Source organism: Bombina bombina, chromosome 1 (genome assembly GCF_027579735.1).
Source record: "Bombina bombina isolate aBomBom1 chromosome 1, aBomBom1.pri, whole genome shotgun sequence".
NCBI lineage: Eukaryota > Metazoa > Chordata > Amphibia > Anura > Bombinatoridae > Bombina > Bombina bombina.
In genome coordinates this window covers 599,408,256-599,429,333 of record NC_069499.1, presented here as the reverse complement: position 1 = coordinate 599,429,333, position 21,078 = coordinate 599,408,256, and the positions used below count along the sequence as shown (strand labels likewise).

Sequence of the window (21,078 nt, the reverse complement as noted above, 5' to 3'; positions counted from 1 at the left end):
AAAATAAATATGTCCAAGACCGAACTACTTCTAATTCCCCCCTCTAGCTCCACTCCCGTCTCTAATTTCTCTATCACTGTTGGCGGCACCACTATCTCCCCATCACCCCAAGTCCGCTGCCTCGGAGTCACGCTTGACTCAAATCTGTCCTTCATTCCCCACATCCAACTGCTCTCTTCATCCTGCCGCAACCACCTACGCAATATCTCCAAAATTCGCCCGTTTCTGAGTGCTGAAACTACCAAACAGCTCATCCACTCCCTGGTAATTTCCAGACTTGACTACTGTAACAACTTACTAACTGGCCTCCCTCTCTCCCGCCTCTCTCCCCTCCAATCCGTCCTAAATGCATCCGCCAGACTAATCCACCTCTCTCGACGCTCTGTTTCTGCTGCGCCTCTCTGTGAGTCCCTTCACTGGCTCCCCATTCACAACAGAGTTAAATTCAAAATTCTCACCCTGACCTACAAAGCCCTCACCAATGCTGCCCCACCCTACCTGTCCTCACTCATCAACAAATATACTCCTGCCTGTCCCCTAAGATCCAACAACGACCTGCTTCTTGCATCCTCTACCATCACCTCCTCTCATTCTAGACTACAGGACTTCTCTCGTGCGGCACCAACCCTCTGGAACGCACTTCCTCGAGATGTCAGACTTGCCCCTAACCTCTCCTCCTTTAAACGTTCCCTAAAGACCTTTCTGTTCAGGGAAGCTTATCACCCGACTTATTAACAAACTAACCAACTAACTAACAGTTGCCCTCTATCTCCTCACTAATATCATTCTCACCTCTGCAGTCCCCACCTCCTGTTTCCAATCCTCCTACCCATCTAGATTGTAAGTTCCCACGGAAACAGGGCCCTCAACTCCCCCTGTATTTGTCTGTAAAATTTTGTGTCTTATCGTATTGTTTCTCCACTGTACTGTTATCCTTGTACCCATGGGCAGCGCTGCAGAATCTGTTGGCGCTTTATAAATAAAGAATAATAATAATAATAATAATTTGTATTTGTATTTTCTATTTGGCTGCAGTGCAATGCTCAGAAAGAAGCACAGAATGAAATCAAGTATGGGTTTCAGTATTACAGAGAGCAAGTAACTTGTGTGCTGTGAGTATTTTCATTTGTGGCTGATCCTCACCCTCCTCCTTGCCCTTGTCATGCTGTCATTCATGGTGGGTATGAGTGGCACTTCCAGTGATGCACCTCGGTGGGAAGAGCGCTGGCTATGCACCCGGAAAGTAAGTACAGTACTCTCCACCTCTTCAAAGCCTCTGCGGCTCCGTACAACAGAGATACGTTGCTTCTCCACACGGTCTTGAGCAATGACATCTGATAGGGGAACCCCAAACAGGCCAGAGGGGGCATCTGCAAGATACAGAGGTAAAATTAAGCATTTATATAAATGAAATTACTGTAAATCAAAGCCCCCACCTTCTACTTAATTATCCTTAGTCACCCTTTAGTATCACACTTTTTATTAACCTGTTCCATTATACCTAATTGTCATCTAAAGTAGATCTCTAATAATTTTAAAATGAATATTGTTTCTTGCTGCTTTGAAATGTCTGCCAAGCTCCGCCCACTGATGACATCATGATGACATTACACAGGATTGGCCAAACAGCCTAATTTTACTATCTATCACTTAGTTGTTAAATTAGGATACCTAATTGGCAGCACTAAATTTTAAAATGAAATTGCATTAACCTAATGAAGATGAGATATTATTAAGACCATCATTCATATGATAGACTGAAATTGTCTTTTGGTGAAGGTATTTGAGAACTGATGGGAATACTTCTAGCAGGGGCAGCCTCTGAAGATATCACGTTAAAAATAGGAAGACAAAAAGAGACATCAGACATAAATGCATATTAGTAACTCAATATAATAACTGATCGTAAGATTAACGCTAATCACAATATGAAATCAGATCTATTCATGTCAAGTTAAATTCCAGCAAGAAGCAAATAGGTCTTTGTGGATAGACTTGATAACCAGGAGTTATAGGGACATTATACACTAGATTATTCTTTGCATAAATATTTTGTAGATGATCCATTTATATAGCCCATACAGTATAGTTTTGTTTATTTTTAAATGACTCCTAACCAAGTCCCAAAGTTTTAGAAGTATACTGATGTATACCTACTCCAGCTTGCTCCTGTTTGTGTAAAGAGTCTTTTCATATGCAGAGGAAGGGGGAGTGTCTCCTCTTTTTGGTATACAACCACTTGCAGTGGGTGTTCCAGCTAACCTTTTCAACAGAACTAAACTGGGAGCTTCTAAGTAAGTTTTTAAACGGTTTTATACTGGATTTTTATATCAGTATCTATGCATATTATTGTTTATAGTAGTGTCTATTACATGCAGTTATATGAAAATTGTTGTATATTGTCCCTTTAAAGCAATAAGGTTTCCCATTATCTCCAGAGTAAACAACAACAATGACCTCAAGTTTTTGGTGCCACCATAGCAAGATAATAAAGGTGGCAGCAAACCAACAGAGACCCCATTATATATTTTGAAAGATAATGACCTTCTGCAATTATTTAACTGATAGACAGTGTGGGGTTTTGCCAGTGACGTGCAGTAATATGAGGCAGGGGAGGCAATTGGAGAAAAAAGATTTTAAATAATATTTATTAAAAAAAAAAAAGTATTTTTTGTCTTCTTATTTTTTTTGGCTACTCCCACCCCCGCCCCAAGGGTGCCCCCACCCCCGACGGCGATTACCCAAATTATAATTATTTTATTTGTACTGCGCTTGCGCTGCCAAATTCAGCATCCATTGTTGCACAATTAGGAGGCAGTGAGCCGGTCTGCTTTCCTCCATTAATTGCGCAACATGGATTTGAATAACTTCCACTGCTTACTTAGAGCTAGCGCCACCCAGTGGTGTCTCGCCGGCCCTCATACAAGCTCCAATGGAGGCGGTTCTCAAAACCGCCTCCATGATGGAGCTAGATCACTCAGCCAATCAGCCGGGGAGGCGTGCCTGCTGGGCTGCTGAGTGACAGAGTGTGGGTCACGTGACGTCAGATTTACGTGACGTCGCGCCGACACAGTCAGACTTCAGGTGGAAAGAGACTCAGTACAGGAGGGAGCTGCTGCTGAGAGTGTGTGCCCGTACTGCCCTGCCCTCAGTGCCCTGTGTGCTGAAAGTGCTCAGCTGCGGTTGTGGCTGTGTGGTGTGGACTATGGATGAGGTCCTGGAGGACTCAGGAGGACGGGGGTGGAGTGACAGACAGTCTCTCAGTGTCTGACAGTGACAACCTCATCAGCTCAGGACCAGTTGTGGACTTGCGGTGAGGAGCGTTGGAGCTCCCCATTACCAGCAGCAAAGTATGCCTTATTGACTTTTTTTTTACAATTTTAATGCCGAGTAGTAGCATTATGTATGCATGTATTTAATTTAATAATGTCTTAGCTGCAAGTGAAATATATTTCACTTGCAGCTAAGTCATTATTAAATTAATACATGCATACATAAACACAACATATGTGTGGAAAACGCATGTTTACACCTAAATAATAAAGCCTACTCTTGCTTAAATGTTTTAATTAAACTATTCAGTTATTGATAAGTCCGACCTAACTCCTATCCTACAGAGAATGAGATGGATCAGAAAGGACAGGAATCTTGACACTCAGGGCAGAAAGAGTTAATTAATACAAGTACTAAAGGTCCAAGGAAGAACAAAGCAGGTGACTTCATTGTACAGCATTACACTAGGATCACCCCATCTGCCAAAGCAGCAATGCAGATTAGAAGTGCTATATCACTGCCATAGCATCCCATCTTGGCTGCTTGGCAGCAAGTTTGGAACTATTGTTGTACACATACACAAGATTAGTGCACTGCACATCTGAACAATAGCTACTGGTTGACCAATGACCAAACATCATTTTAAAGATACAGTCAAATATAGATAGTAAGGAATGAAAATTGCAATATAGCAATAGCAAATTAGCCTTTTGTGATAAAACATTTAAGAGAGTCGGAATCTAATTTGACAGAAATTATTATATAAATTAAAAATATATCTTAGCAGCTTCAGTATATGAGATATGCTTTATAATCATTAATACTTATTTATGTTAACTAGCATGGACAGCATTGTTTGGAAGAGAGTGACTGACAGACAAGTACAAAGTCACCCAGGAACCCATATACAAAAGACAAGATATTCTTTCTGTGTTCTCTGGAAAATCAAGGTTCCCACTGAGTAACCCATTTTTAGATAGTTTTTGTATTATCTTTTATTGGTGTCATGCTCATAGGAGTATTGTTAGGCACTGGTGCAGAGTTATCTGGCTCTAGAGGAGTTTGACTGGCATCCCAGACTGGATACACAGCTTCTACTAAGCCAGGCTGGTGACTGGATACACAGCTTCTGCTTAGTCAGGCTGGTGATTGGATAGTAGTCAGATGAAAATCTCTAGAACTCCCAAGAGGATTTGGTTCAGTCCTTAGTGTGTATTTTTCTTGCTAGGGGTGTGTGAGCAATCCTTAGAGGTTTTAGCAGTAAGTAGAAAAACCTTGTATATTACAGGAGCAAAACTTGTTAAAGCTTTCTGGAAGGGAATTGGAGAGCAGCTGATTCTTGTCTGCAGACAGTTCTGGTTCTCATTGTTAAAAAAAAAATTGAAGCTTGTGGTAATATTACACTGTACTGTTATTAAATCTTAGGAAAAAGAAAAGTTTTTCTATACATTAATTTATTTATTTTTATATTATTACATTACTTAATATTTATTTGGTCTATGAGACCTTGCTAACAAACTGATTGCAGATGTAATGACGGCACAGAGACTAATGAAAGCAATTTACAGAGACGACAACACGCACACACAGCACACACACACTTACAAACACAGACATATACAAAGAAATGCACACACAACACAGTCACACAAATACACTTGCTTTGGTTTCATATATAGTTTATGTGACTTATTTCACTGTCACATACAGTAATTGCATTTGAATCATTTGCATTATGATATTTTCTTTTGATATCCTTTGAAAAGCTTACCTAGGTAGGCTAAGGAGCAGCAATGCACTACTGGGAGCATCTGGTGTTTGGTGGCTTCACATACATGCCTCTTGTCATTGGCTCATTTAATGTGTTCAGTTAGCACCCAGTATCTGCATATCCTTCAACAAAGGATACCAAGAGAATGAAGCAAATGTAATAATAGCAGTAAACATGCCAATTAAATTGTAAATTTAAGCTGCCTTTGTCGGGTTCATACATGTTGCTCGGGTGTATCACAGCCAGTGCCTCACCAGCCTCTGACCTCACCGCACATCACTGGGTTTTGCTGGGTAAGCAAAAAAATTAAATAAACTTTTTTTACTGCCAGTGTTATGTTGACCATGTTCCATAAAGCAGTGCTCAACTAGTAATATAGATTGCAAAAGGTTCTGAGAGTTTTACTTAGCTAAATGACAACATAAAAAAAAATATTCTGAAGGAAAACCACATACTAGAGTGAGTTTTTCTGCGCCATGAAAACTGTAATTAAAACATCACAATTAATACAATAATTAATAATAACTATTTGACATGTTAAGCCATGTTGTATCTTACATGATAAATGTTAAAAAGTTTACCTCATATTACGGTTGTGCTGGGGTTGTCAGCTACTTTTCCACATTTAATTGAAAACAAAGCAAATTGCTAGTACCCAGTCAAACTGATGATATTCCTGCTGTGACATCACAAGTTCTTTAGCAAAATGTGAACTAGCATTTATTTTTAACAGTGTTTTGAAACAGAAAAAGAAAAAATTTAATTGTATTTCCAAAAAAGAAGATTGTACTTCCAAAAAAAAGAATTATATTTGTAATTAAAAATTTGTATTCTAAACAAAAACTTGTATTTCCAAATAAAAAACATAATTTATGCGTACCAACCTGATAAATTAATTTATTTGATAGTGGAGTCCACGATCCATTACTACTGGGAATTACCCTTCTTTACCACTAGGATGAGGCAAAGATTCTATAAAACCTATAACCCCCCCCCTCCACACACACACACATACATCAGTTTAACGTATAGCCAAGCATAATGAGGTAAGAAAAAGATGTGCTAAAGAAAATAATAAACCCAAAAAATAAATTAATGTATCAGGTAAGCATAAATAACATAAAGGGAGGGATTTAAAAAAAAAAAACATTATTTTTCACTGAAAAATTAGATCCAATAAAAAAAAATGTTTTAATGCATTTAAAAAAAAAATCAAGCAAGAAAAAAAATCAAGCTCAGACAACTGCTGAAGGATCTTACTACCAAAGGTTGCCTCAGAAGAAGCAAAAATATAAAAATGGTAGAATTTTGTAAAAGTATGCAAAGAAGACCAAGTAGCTGCCTTGCAAATCTGGTCAACTGAAGTATCATTCTTGAAGGCCCAAGAAGTGGCAACTGACCTAGAAGAATGAGCAGTAATCTGTTGTGGAGGAAACTTGCCTGCCTCTAAGTAAACCCTGTGAATCAAAAGTTTCAACTAAGAGGACGAATTCTTGATTCTGATGGAGCCCAATAGCATGGTTAGTAGTGAAATGGGCAGATTGCATAGCAATAGACTGGAGACTCAAATATATACAACAGCCCTGTTTATTAAGAGAAAGCTACACAGGCAAATAATAAGTAACTTCCTGAAATAGTTTATACTAATAATAATTGTACAAACCAGTATAGCTGATATTCATGTGCAAGTTCAGACAGAAAAGAGCCAAGTACTGAAAGGCCCACTTCAGGGTCAAGGACTGTATTTAAGGTAGACAAAATCCTTTTGGCTGATGCAATCAGCCAATAGGATTGAGCTTGCATTCTATTGGCTGTTCCAATCAGCCAATAGAATGCGAGCTCAATCCTATTGGCTGTTCCAATCAGCCAATAGGATTGAACTTTAATCCTATTGGCTGATTGCATAAGCCAATAGGATTTTTTGTACCTTAATTCCAATTGGCTTATAGAATTCTATTAGCCAATCAGAATTCAAGGGATGCCATCTTTGATGACGTCATTTAAAGGTTCCAGTTGCCGTCGATGGAAGAGGATGCTCCGCATCGGATGTCTTGAAGATGCAGCCGCTCTGCGCCGGATGGATGAAGATAGAAGATGCCGTCTGGATGCAGACTTCTGCCTGTCTGGAGGACCTCTTCTTCCCGGCTTGGATGAAGACTTCTGCCCGTCTGGAGGACCACTTCGCCTGGCTTCATTGAGGACTTCGGCCCAGTTGGGTGAAGACTTCTCAAGGTAGGGTGATCTTCAAGGGGTTAGTGTTAGGTTTTTTTAAGGGGGGATTGGGTGGGTTTTAGAGTAGGGTTGGGTGTGTGGGTGGTGGGTTTTAATGTTGGGGGGGGTATTGTACTTTTTTTTACAGGTAAAAGAGCTGACTACTTTGGGGCAATTAGTATAGGGTAGGGCTTTTTTTTATTTTGGGGGGCTTTTTTATTTTATTAGTGGGATTAGTTTAAAAACTTGTAATTATTTTATTATTTTCTGTAATTTAGTGTGTTTTTTTTGTACTTTAGTTTTTTTTATTTAATTGTAATTAATTTAATTTAGTTCATTTATTTAATTATAGTGTAGTGTTAGGTGTAATTGTTATTTAGGTTAGGTTTTATTTTACAGGTAAATTTGTATTTATTTTAGCTAGGTAGTTATTAAATAGTTAATAACTATTTAATAACTATTCTACCTAGTTAAAATAAATACAAAGTTGCCTGTAAAATAAAAATAAATCCTAGGGGGACTTCCGGGCGGCGGCCATCTTACAGGTCGCACTGAGCTTCAGCTCCATAAGCCCTCTCTACTATTCCTAAATTTCACATCATATTTTGGGCAATATCCTGATTAAACTAGTGGAGAGGCTTGTCTGAAGAGGTTCGTAATCCAGAAATAGGGTTTTGGATGGTGACTGGGCTATACTGCCCTCAGTACCGGACTTTTAATTTTTGAGGCCTTCCCCTATAAAAGAAGCCTCAGCCTGTCCCCACAACTAGCTGCCCCTCATGTGCGCAGTCTTAACCCATAATAGATTATTTACAGCTGAAGTGGGAATCTACTGTCCTCGCAATACAGCAATAAGCAGGGGCTTTATCATCTGAATAACACAATACCAACATACCAGAAAGATGGAAGCTCTGGATAAGTGGGAGCGTTCCGTGACCCAGGCGATACGTGATAGCTACCGGAGCCTGGAGAAGGAGCTCTGCAGGCTCCTCACACCTTCGCAGCACACAAAAGGAAATCACCTAACAGAACCGGACCTATTAGCAACAGAGGCTGAGGGGGTCTCCAAGTCTGTCGCAACCGGTTTACAAAGGGATATCGAGGCCTTGAAGAGGGCTTCCTATGCTGAACCAAGCCATAGCAGAGCTCAGGAGGAGCAGCCACAGATACACAGCCTACCCAGCCCCTCTCCAACTCACAGCATAGGAGACGCGATGGCCTCCCTGCCTAACGCATCTATTTCCATACCCGCTCCGGTAGACTTACTCCTGAAAAGGGGAGCGTTGAGCCCAGCTGGCCAGGAGACTCCGATCCCAGATACTGGTACTTTGCCGGCCTCTTCCTTGCCGTCGGAGGGGGGAGGCACAGAGAGAAGCTTGTGCGAGCTCGCACCTCGTAAGCAGCAGACCGGGACTGTCGTGGCAAGATGGAAATGCTGGGTGGAACCCACGACCGCATGGAGGCTGTCGGTTTTAAAAACCTCTGACCAGCAATACACAGAGCTCTCATCGGATTGGTCAGGGAGCTATAAAAGTTGCGCTTCTCAGAAGCGATGTGCCTGTTTTCGGCTGAACCCACACCTTCCAGATGGTCAAATTCGGAAAACAGGGGTAGGCTAGAGCCTTTTATTGCGGGACTGACCTTCTAGCCTGGGACACTGTTTTGTTTAAAGATTGTACTAACCAAGCGCCTTGAGCTGCCCTGCAAGCTGGACTATAATAGAGACAAAACATTATTAAAGCAAAAGAACTGAAATCTATTAATGCGGTCTGTAAACACACAACTGTTCATGATATATAAGACCTAGAGGGACATTACATGTTGCTTACTCTTTATCTTGCACTCAGAGTTAAAAACGGGCCTTGCATCAACCCGCTTCAGCATCTTGGGAATGTACAAATATAAGCACAACACTGACAGGCTCTAATATAGTCCCATGGGGTTTTTCTCTTATACTTCATTGTGTCTTGTTCAGGCAGCTCTATGGTAAACCAACATCCACAGCTACTTATACCAGTATTGTGTCTGTTTCATGTAGTCTCACAAGTCGAATGTATACACTGTCTATTCACTTCTGCCCTTCTATGTTCTGTCCATTTTTAGTTTTGGTTAGGACAGTAATATCAATATCAATATGCTGTTTATCTAGGTGTTATCCCTTTAGATATTTTAGATGAGTTGTCTATCCTGTTAGCACATGATTGAGCCCACAGAGTTCTCCTATAAGTTCTAGTTATTATTGCTAATTAACTGCTGTTATTTATATTACCATGGGTCCAAGAGTGGCCAAATCAATCCTATCTCCCCAGTCATTCCCCTTAAAGGTCATTACTGCACCCTGGGGTCCAAGAGTGGCCCCGCTGGTTACTAGGGGATATCATTCTAACACAAACCTTATTAACTTCTAAGGAGATATCCTAACACTGTCATAATTAAAAACCTGAGGTCTGTTTTGTAAAACCATTACAGTACTGAATGTAAACTTTACTGCTTGTATGAACATATTTACTTTGAGAATTTTGACTGTAACCTGTTTTGTTTTCTAACCTCAATAAAAAATAAATTTAAAAAAAAAATAAAAAAAATAAATAAATCCTAAAATAGATACAATGTAACTATTAGTTATATTATAGCTATCTTAGGGTTTATTTTATAGGTAAGTATTTAGTTTTAAATAGGAATAATTTAGTTAAAGGGACAGTCTAGTATAAAATAAACTTTCATTATTCAGATAGGACTTGTAATTTTAATCAACTTTCCAATTTACTTTTATCATCAAATTTGCTTTTTTCTCTTGGTATTCTTAGTTTAAACTAAACATAGGTAGGCTCATATGCTAATTTCTAATCCTTTGAGGGCGGCCTCTTATCACAGGCTTTTTAAATCTCTTTTCAACACAAAGAGACAGAAAGTACACGTGGGCCATATAGATAACACTGTGTTCAGGCACAGGGGGTTATTTAAGATTTAGCACAAAACAATGCTAAATTTAAGACAATAGATAATAAACAGTCACAGTCATGTGATCAGGGGTCTGGAAGAAGGTTCCTAGATACAAGGTAATCACAGAGATAAAAAGTGTATTAATATAACTGTGTTGGTTATGCAAAACTGGGGAATGGGTAATAAAGGGATTATCTATCTTTTAAAGCAATAACACATCTATGGTAGACTGTCCCTTTAATTGTAGTTATTTTATTTAGATTTATTTAAATAATATTTAAGTTAGGGGGCTGTTAGGGTTAGACTTAGGTTTAGGGGTTGACACAGTTAATATAGTGGCGACGACGTTGGGGGCGGCAGATTAGGGGTTAATAAATGTAGGTAGGTGGCGGCGATGTTAGGGACGGCAGATTAGGGGTTAATAATATTTAACTAGTGTTTGCGAGGCGGGAGTGCAGCGGTTTAGGGGTTAATACATTTATTAAAGTGGCGGCGATGTCCAGTTCGGCAGCTTAGCGGTTAAAATTTTTATTATAGTGTTTGCAATGTGGGGGGCCTCGGTTTAGGGGTTAATAGGTAGTTTATGGGTGTTAGTGTACTTTTTAGCACTTTAGTTAAGAGTTTTATACTCTTAGCCCATAAAACTCTTAACTACTGACTTTAAAATGCGGTAGGAGTCTTGACAGGAGAGGCTGTACCGCTCACTTTTAGGAAGACTCATAATACCGGCGTTAGGAAAATCCCATTGAAAAGATAGGATACGCAATTGACGTAAGTGGATTTGCGGTATTTTCGAGTCACAAAAAAAAGTGAGCGGTACACCTGTACCTGCCAGACTCTTAATACCAGCGGGCATTAAAAAGCAGCGTTGGGACCTCTCAACGCTGCTTTTTAAGGCTAACGCACAACTCGTAATCTAGCCGTATTAGAAGTATTAGATTTCCGTATAGACTTCTTGTCTTGAGGAAGAAAAGCCCCTTTACCTCCAGTAACAGTAGATATAATAGAACCAAACAGTTTCTTTCCTTGAAAAGAAAGAGACAATAATCTGGATTTTTAAACCATGTCAGCATTCCAGGATTTAAGCCATAAGACATGCTTTTGATATTAATCTTTATAATATCAAACACAGCATTGCAAATAAAAGAATTAGCCTTTTGAAGTAGAGCCAAAAGACTTTGAAGCCTATTTATCAAGCTCCGTATGGAGCTTGTGGGCCCGTGTTTCTGGCGAGTCTTCAGACTCAAAAAATCCAAGAGTGTGGCAGCACAACACATTTTATTTGGAACACACAAGGAAAAACAGCAGAGCAACGTTTCGGGAGTGTTTCCCTTTGTCAAGCTTCAGACTCGCCAGAAACAGACTCGCCAGGTCTAAAGACCGCTGCTCCATAACCCTTTTCGCCTGCTCTGAGCAGGTGGACAGGAATCGGGTTGATTGACACCCCCTGCTGGCGGACCATTGGCTGCAAATCTTGTGAGCTGCTGGTCCAATGCTGAATACGGAGAGCGTATTGCTTTCCACATTCAGCGAGGTCTTGCGGACCTTATCTGCACTGTCGGGTCAGGTCAGCAAGACCTTTGATAAATAGGCCTCTTTGACTCATCAGAACACTTTTCTGAAAGACTGGATAACCAGTAAGTGGTAGCAGCAGCCATATCAGCTATAGAAATGGCTGGCCTAAGTAAAAATCTTTCTTGTAAAAAGGCCCTTCTATGAAAAGACTCTAATTTTCTGTCCAGTGGTCCTTAAAATAAGTATTATCTTCCAAAGGGATAGTGGTATAATTAGCTAGAGTGGAAACGACCCCATTAACCTTAGGTATACTTGCCAATTTAAAGTGTAGAGAACAGCACCACTTGTTTCAACCTCAAGGCATGGAGTCAGCCACCACCACATAGATAATCAGGAAACAAAGTAACTCCAGCCTTGTATAAATTTAATAGGGACCTTTATTTTTCTTCAAGCACACAAAACAGCAAGGGGAATAATGTAAAGGGCCATATATATTAGAATATATATATATATATATATATATATATATATATATATATATACTATAAGTGCCCATAACATAGGTATAGAGTGCCTAAAATGTAAAAAAAAAATCCACCAGCAAATAAGCAGCAGACAGCCAAACCAGTACGGAAACATATCAGCAGAGGTTTATGAAATATAAGAATATTGTAGATCCATAGAGGGAGGCAAAATAAAAGCCCTGTGATCAATTTTGGAAGGTCTATGATAAATTTCCCATGAGGTGAAAAAAGAATCGCAAAACATAACCCAAATACATTCCTCTGACAAGAACTGTACTCTTAGAGGAAACTGGACTTCAATATAGAATGAAAACCCCTCTCTCTGAAGAATCAAATGCACATATTCATTCTTCGACCACCTCCAGTGGAGGCAAAGTAAAGACTGAGGAATTTGTGAGGTGGGAGGGGTTTTATAGGGCTCTTGGGGTTTGGGATTCTTTGCCTTCTCCTAGTGGTAAGGAAGGGTAATTCCCAGGAGTAATGGATCATGGACTCCACCTGTATGAAAGAAATTATATTTTTACATTTAGATTTGTATTTGTATGTCACAATTTATGTACAATGATAAAGAATCACACACACTTGCCTTTTTGACAGCAATCTTACTCTATATTGTACAACATGAATAATGTAGCAGAATATCTTGGTACATTGCAAATGAAGGAAATAAAAAAAACTGACAGTTTACCTAAAAACCTGGTTTGATAATTTTTTGGATCATTAAAATAACCTGGCAATATGTGTGTATATACCCACCTCTGAGTGTTGAAACAAACTGAATTAATCATACCTTTTTTATCTTGTCTCCTCTTTGTAATCTTTCTCTTCTTTGGATCTGTAAAAAAAAAAAAAAAAAGCAACATCAGAACCTGGAATACCAGAGTTGAAATATACTTTCTTACAACCCTGATGAACAGTACATTTCTATATACATTAGCACTTTACCATCTGTAACTTCTTTAACCTTAAAAGGGACAGTCAACACTAAAATTGTTATTGTTTAAAAAGTTAGATAATGCCTCTACTACCCGTTCCCCAGCTTTGAACAACCAACATTGTTATAGTATTATACTTTATAACATTTAAACCTCTAAATTTCTGCCTGTTTCTAAGCCACTATAGGCAGCCTCTTAATCACATGCTTTTTTATTTGTGGGCCATATAGATAACATTGTGCTCACGCCCGTGGGTACAGCACAATACAGCTAAAATGCAAGACAATAGATAATAAATAAAAAGTCATGTGATCAGGGGGCTGCCAAAAGAGGCTTAGATACAAGGTAATCAAACCATGTTGGTTGTGCAAAACTGGGGAATGGGTAATAAAGGGATTATCTATCTTTTTAAACAATAAACCTTTTTGAGTTGACTGTCCCTTTAAATATAGACATCTTGGAAATGTAGCTGAAATCATTTTAGAAAGGCAAATGTTAGCTTGAGAGCTGTTTATCTAGCTATGCTATGCAGGGTTCTGGATGTGCAAAAGAGACAAAAAAAAAAACTAACGATTCTGTGTGACTCTTTCCAATTGGGCGAGCTTTTTAACATCAAGCCTATTGTGATATGAGTCTGCAGCCACAGATTTAAGAACCAGCTCCTGTGAATAAGCTAGGGGTGATTGGCAGGTCCTGCTTTTGTGTGAATGGTTCAGCAGGAGCAGGATTGCACAAGAGAGCTCTTGTGCAATCCTACATTTTTACCAAGTAATTCAGCATCGCAAGTGATTGCAGGAGGACAGGTTCTCTACTTAAAAACGTATCCTCCTGCAGGTTGATGAATTCTCCCTGTGGGGTAAAATGTAAAATATATATTTGTCAAATATAGTATTGCCCACTTTTTTTTTTAATACGGTTTGCTCACTTTCTTATTCCTAATATATAGATTATTAAATTGTTTTTTTAAACCTTGAAATATTTTCTGCTATGATGATTTTATTTTTTATTTTGTTATCTCATTTACTGCTGAATTCTAACATATGTCTTTAATATCATGGCATGGCATTTATTATTTCTGCATATAAAAGGACTGTTATCTGGATTTATTTAATATACATTTGCATAAACTGGCTTACTTCTCTTTCATGTTTGTTTATGGAGTTCTTTTAAACTGTTCTCAGATTGAAATGCCTTGGAATTCAACTTATAATTAAAAACAAGTTTCTACAATTTGTTCTAAGAGACTGAAGAAACTGAATTGGTCTGTCTGTTTTTAATATACGTGATATTCACATTTTATGCATTTAATCAGCACTTAGGGCTAGATTTATTAACGCTGAGGCATGGCGAAATTACCCGCAGGTATTCGCCATTGCACACGAGCACAATTTTGCGATCGCGTGCAATCCCGCCCTCTGCCCGCGCACAGCCAATCACGCGCGGGCAGGAGCTGTCAATCTCCTCGGTCGGACTCGACCGAGGAGATTGAATTTCGCCACAATAGAGGTGGCGTAGATGTTAGGGAAGCAGCGGTCTGGTGACCGCTGCTTGATAAATAACGGCGAGCAAGTTCTTGAGAGAACTTGCTGCCGTAAAGGCTTGATAAATCGAGCCCTAAGTCTTCTATTCAGGGAACCACCATTAGTCATATGGTTTCTCCATTTTGGCTTCATTTTTGTTAAATAAATCATGACACTGTGTAATATGCCATGTGTTGTTATTCATCTGAGGTCGTATATACCTAATTTTAAGACCTGCTAAGGACCAGATGATTTGTGTTATGTCCGGATACGTAAAACCATATAATTCAAAGAGGGTGTACTTTCTTTTTCACGTGACTGTATGTGTGTATCTGTTGCCCTGCAGTAAGCGTGCTCCCCATGTGTAGTTTTGCTTCTGTAGGAAAAAGACAGCACTGGAACTCTGAATACATTAGAAGCAGCTATATATGGTAGTGATAAAGCTGCATTATGAGGATGTAACATGTCAGTAAACTCTGGGATTGAGAATGTTAATCCTTGTAACCCCTGGGATTCTGGCTGAGCTATTACTCATTCCAGAGGGAATCCCAAAATAAACAGCTCATTTCCTCTTTTCCTGGGCCTGGGAACATGCTACTTAATTACACCCTTCCCATCGCCTACCCTGTGGGTTCTCACACCAAATACAAGATGGAGAAAATAAAAATGTAAATCCAATCTCTGGTACAATGTTATAGCATTGCCGTAGAACTAATATAAGGGTGTGGCACCTGACATAGTGGTGCTGTATCACCTCGCCTAGTCTGATGTCATAGCACCTTCACTGAACCAGTGTGATGACATAACACTTGCAATATTAGAGTATCCCTCAATAGCAGAATGTGTGTCACTAAGTGTAATAATATACAAAACCTGCCACATGGTATCATACAACCACACATTCTAAAAACCCTGGATTTGCAGGTACAATTTCCAGATTTATCTAAACTTCTCTATGTCAGTAGTAGTGTTTGTGCCACAACAGAATTATTATTTAAATCAGAAAATATTTGCATTTGGCATATCTCCATATACATATAAGTCTTTAAGAGTACGACAGAGAATTACACTAAATAAGTTCAGTTTTAAAAAGTCCCATAGGAGGGAATGTAAGAAGGTGGCACAAGAGAAGGGAAGAATAAGGTATTGGGCAGAATGAAGGGGTGGGCAAGAGAATATTTGGAGACAAGGGCATAATAACCAACATCTAGCGACCTAGTAGCATGTTAATACCCTGCAGCATGGTGTTCACAGATTTTATTAGATGCCTTCAACCACATAAGACATCAGTGCGTAATGTGTGATGCCACAGCACTGCCCTTACCTGCTGTGATGTCATGACACCCTCCATGCTCTCGCAGTCGGTAAAGAGCGATCTCCTGCAGTTGGAATCTTTCCAGCTCTGACAAGCTCTGGAGAGGAACAGCAGGCAGCTGCAAAACAGGACCCAGCATCCTGGGGTAGGATGGGGGAAAATGGAGTTAAGTAAAAAGACAGAAAGTGAAAAAAGAGAAAGTAAACAATTAAAAGCAATAGAAAAAAGGAAATCGGTAAAAAGGACAAAGTGTATAAAATATATTAAAATGGAGAGACAGCACAAAAAAGAGAGAAGGGACAGAAGAGGGATGAAGGAGAAAGAAAAAGAAATACTGTAAAATACTGAATGAGGAAGAGTCAAATAAAAAGAAGAATTATAAAAAGAACAGATAGAGAAAGCCAGTGAGAGTGAGATGTGGATAACAGAAATAGAGAATAAGTGAAGAGAAATAGAGAGACAGAGTAGGAAAAAGGAAAACAGTGAGAATAGGAAAATACACAGACCTAGGATGAGTCATTCCAAGCTGCTTAGACATTCAATTATTTACACTGAGCTCAAAGCGCAGTGCTTATATACAGCATGTGCATATGTATAGTATGTGCATGAAATGTTATACATATTTATACACTGTCTATAGTACGTGCATGAAATGAAATACATATTTATACACTGTCTATAGTATGTGCATGAAATGTTATTCATATTTATACACTGTCTATAGTATGTGCATGAAATGTTATACATATTTATACACTGTCTATAGTATGTGCATGAAATGAAATACATATTTATACACTGTCTATAGTATGCGCATGAAATTAAATACATATTTATACACTGTCTATAGCAGTGCTTTCCAAACTGTGTGTCGGGACACACTAGTGTGTCAGCAGCAGTGTGTAGGTGTGTCCCTGCTTCAGCACAATTTTTTAAAATTTATTTATTTATTTATTTATTTATTTTTGGTTTCTGACTTTCCGCCTGCCTGCTATGCATACCACATACAGTGGGGCAAAAAAGTATTTAGTCAGCCACCAATTGTGCAAGTTCTCCCACTTAAGAAGATGAGAGAGGTCTGTAATTTTCATCATAGGTATACCTCAACTATGAGAGACAAAATGTGGAAACAAATCCAGACAATCACATTGTCTGATTTGGAAAGAATTTATTTGCAAATTAAGGCTGTGACACACTGCAAGCGATGCAGCGCGAGGCGAAGCAGCTGCTTCGCTCTGCGTCGCATCGCTTCTGAAGTTCAAATATTTCATCTCTGAGCGCTCAGCTACGCGTCCTGACGCAGCAGAGTGCTCAGAGATGAAAAGGCAGGACACACTGAGCGCACACAGCTGCATGTACACGCTGCGCGTCGCTCCGCTTGCAGTGTGTCACAGCCTTTATGGTGGAAAATAAGTATTTGGTCACCTACAAACAAGCAAGGTTTCTGGCTCTCACAGACCTGTATCTTTTTCTTTAAGAGGCTCCTCCGTCCTCCACTCATTACCTGTATTAATGGCACCTGTTTGAACTTGTTATCAGTATAAACGACACCTGTCCACAACCTCAGACAGTCACACTCCAAACTCCACTATTATGAAGGTCAAAGAGCTGTCGAAGGACACCAGAAACAAAATTGTAGACCTGCACCAGGCTGGGAAGACTGAATCTGCAATAGGCAAGCAGCTTGGTGTGAAGAAATCAACTGTGGGAGCAATAATTAGAAAATGGAAGACATACAAGACCACTGATAATCTCCCTCGATCTGGGGCTCCACGCAAGATCTCACCCCGTAGGGTCAAAATGATCACAAGAACGGTGAGCAAACATCCCAGAACCACACGGGGGGACCTAGTGAATGACCTGCAGAGAGCTGGGACCAACGTAACAAAGGATACCATCAGTAACACACTACACCGCCAGGGACTCAGATCCCGAAGTGCCAGATGTGTCCCCCTGCTTAAGCCAGTACATGTCCAGGCCTATCTGAAGTATGCTAGAGAGCATTTGGATGATCCAGAAGCGGATTGGGAGAATGTCATATGGTCAGATGAAACCAAAGTAGAACTATTTGTTAGAAACACAACTTGTCGTGTTTGGAGGAGAGAGAACACCATTCCTACTGTGAAGCATGGGGGTGGCAACATCATGCTTTTGTTTCTCTGCAAAGGGAACAGGACGACTGATCCGTGTACATGAAAGAATGAATGGGGCCATGTATTGTGAGATTTTGAGTGCAAACCTCCTTCCATCAGCAAGGGCATTGAAGATGAAACGTGGCTGGGTCTTTCAGCATGACAATGATCCCAGATACACTGCCAGGGCAACGAAGGAGTGGCTTCGTAAGAAGCATTTCAAGGTCCTGGAGTGGCCTAACCAGTCTCTAGATCTCAACCCCATAGAAAACCTTTGGAGGGAGTTGAAAGTCTGTGTTGCCCAGCGACAGCCCCAAAACATCACTGCTCTAGAGGAGATCTGCATGCAGGAATGGGCCAACATACCAGCAACAGTGTGTGACAACCTTGTGAAGACTTACAGAAAACATTTGACCTCTGTCATTGCCAAAAAATGATATATAACAAAGTATTGAGATGAACTTTTGATATTGACCAAATACTTATTTTCCACCATAATTTGAAAATAAATTCTTTCCAAATCAGACAATGTGATTGTCTGGATTTGTTTCCACATTTTGTCTCTCATAGTTGAGGTATACCTATGATGAAAATTACAGGCCTCTCTCATCTTCTTAAGTGGGAGAACTTGCACAATTGGTGGCTGACTAAATACTTTTTTTCCCCACTGTAGTTGACACATGATTGATACCTAGTGGGTCACAGATCATCTTAACCAATTGGTGCAGCTCAGTGGGAACTGAAACTATTCCCATTGGCGGCTTTGGCGGCACATTGGCTCCTGACTGCACGTGTAGTCTCCTTAATTTGCTTGTGACTGCATGTGTAGTCAGTTAGTGGGACAGCAGTGTGTTTGCAGAACAGGCAGTAGTCAGTAGGGCTCACGGAGCTCTGAGGGCGGCAGCTTAAACGCTGAGCTGAAGTCAGAGGGTTTTTTTGCAGCTAGCTCCCAGTAGTGCATTGCTGCTCCTGCTCTTGATATATGGATAGGAAGTGGAAGTTTAAAAATGCTTGATGATGAAATGCGAGTATCTTTATCTAATATTCCACCAAATATTCAGAAATTGTGTTCATCCCATCAATCTCATAAATCCCATTAAAATAGTAAGTAGCTATTGGTGTTATTAAACTTTTTTTTAATTCTTGCACATACATACTGTTACTTGTAAATACATATTATTATTATATAATTTATGTATGTGTCCGTATATTTTAAAACAAGTTAGTTTAACCTCCTTTTTACTAGTACAACTAAATTAATTACCTTGTCGCGAAATGATGTAGGTCTAAAAAGTGTGTCACCAACATGAAAAGTTTGGAAAGCTCTGGTCTATAGTATGTGCATGAAATGTTATACATATTTATACACTGTCTATAGTATGTGCATGAAATGTTATACATATTTATACACTGTCTATAGTATGTGCATGAAATGTTATACATATTTATACACTGTCTATAGTATGTGCATGAAATGAAAGACATATTTATACACTGTCTATAGTATGTGCATGAAATGTTATACATATTTATACACTGTCTATAGTATGTGCATGAAATGTTATACATATTTATACACTGTCTATAGTATGTGCATGAAATGAAAGACATATTTATACACTGTCTATAGTATGTGCATGAAATGTTATACATATTTATACACTGTCTATAGTATGTGCATGAAATGAAAGACATATTTATACAATGTCTATAGTATGTGCATGAAATGTTATACATATTTATACACTGTCTATAGTATGTGCATGAAATGAAAGACATATTTATACACTGTCTATAGTATGTGCATGAAATTAAATACATATTTATACATTATGTCTTTGTAGTGGTATACAGTGAGGGCACCTTTTTATAATATATGTGTGCATGCCTGTGGGAATTAATAAATATATATATATATATATATATACACATCACTAACACATTACTAGAAATTGCAACACACAAGCTCTTGCATATCTTAACATTGTATGGACTATTAACTTACTAACTAGTAACTTTTTCATGTGTGTGCACAGAGCACAGTACATTTGTAGGCAATTTGCATGTATTGTGTGTGTCTGCAAGATATCGGTCTCTACAGTGTTGACTGGTGCACTGTATGTGGGTAGATATACAGTATGTGTACAGTCTGATTACATAGAGCATGATGTTTATGTAGCTGTGCACATTTGCACAATAGTTATATATAAATATATATGAATCATACTCCCACAGTATATTTCCTTTTTACTTGTCACTTACCTTCCACTGAGATACAAGATTTGCTCTCCTTCCCTCCTTCGCTTTTTCAGTCTCTTTATCCCTTACTCCTTTCTCTTGCTTTTTCATTCAACAACTCTTTATATTCCCAATACTTCTCTTCTCTGTGTGTGTCTCTATTCAGGCTGCAGGTATCTGTAAAATTTCTCATGAGAGGGAAAGAGGCGGAGGAGGGGCAGGGGGAGGGGGAAATAGGGCAGTGGAAGGGGAAAAGTGAGAATAAGAGGAGAGAGAAAGAAGAATGGGGAGGTATAGAGAGAGAAAAGGGGGGTGGGGAAAGAAAGCAGAGGAAGGAGGGGATGAGCATAAGAGGGATATACAAAGTTTGAGAACGCAAGAGGGAGGGGATAGGTGACAAGTTACTGCACTCTGCTACAGCAACAAGTGTGAGCTCAAGAGAAATATTGCTGCTGGAGGGGAGCCATAATAAACCCTTGCAGGACAGAAGCAGGCAGACAGGGCTCTGGACAGACAAAGAAGGAATTACACCTATGACAAAGGAGTAGAGAGACAAAAAAATAGAGAGAAAATGTGTCACACAGCCAGGGCAAAGTGATTAGTAAAGGGACATATTGTATATCAGCATTGCAAAAGAACGGAATACCAAATGTTTCAGAGATATTTAAAAACAGTCAGTTTGTTAGCACAATTTACATTGT

General features: G+C 39.3%; 1 protein-coding gene across 1 annotated transcript in view; it reads right to left on the bottom strand.

Moving 5' to 3' along the window:
- ARHGAP36 (Rho GTPase activating protein 36) overlaps positions 1–20,677 on the bottom strand; it is a 111,959-nt gene extending 91,282 nt beyond the window's left edge. Inside the window, exons 1-4 of the mRNA XM_053698934.1 lie at positions 20,402–20,677; positions 16,017–16,147; positions 13,028–13,072; positions 1,144–1,370 (exon numbers count right to left, since the gene is read on the bottom strand). Of these exons, the coding sequence (XP_053554909.1) occupies positions 1,144–1,370; positions 13,028–13,072; positions 16,017–16,146 (402 nt within the window). The 5' untranslated portion in view covers position 16,147; positions 20,402–20,677. The remainder of the gene's footprint in view (positions 1–1,143; positions 1,371–13,027; positions 13,073–16,016; positions 16,148–20,401) is intronic.
- Between the last annotated feature and the right edge of the window lie 401 nt (positions 20,678–21,078).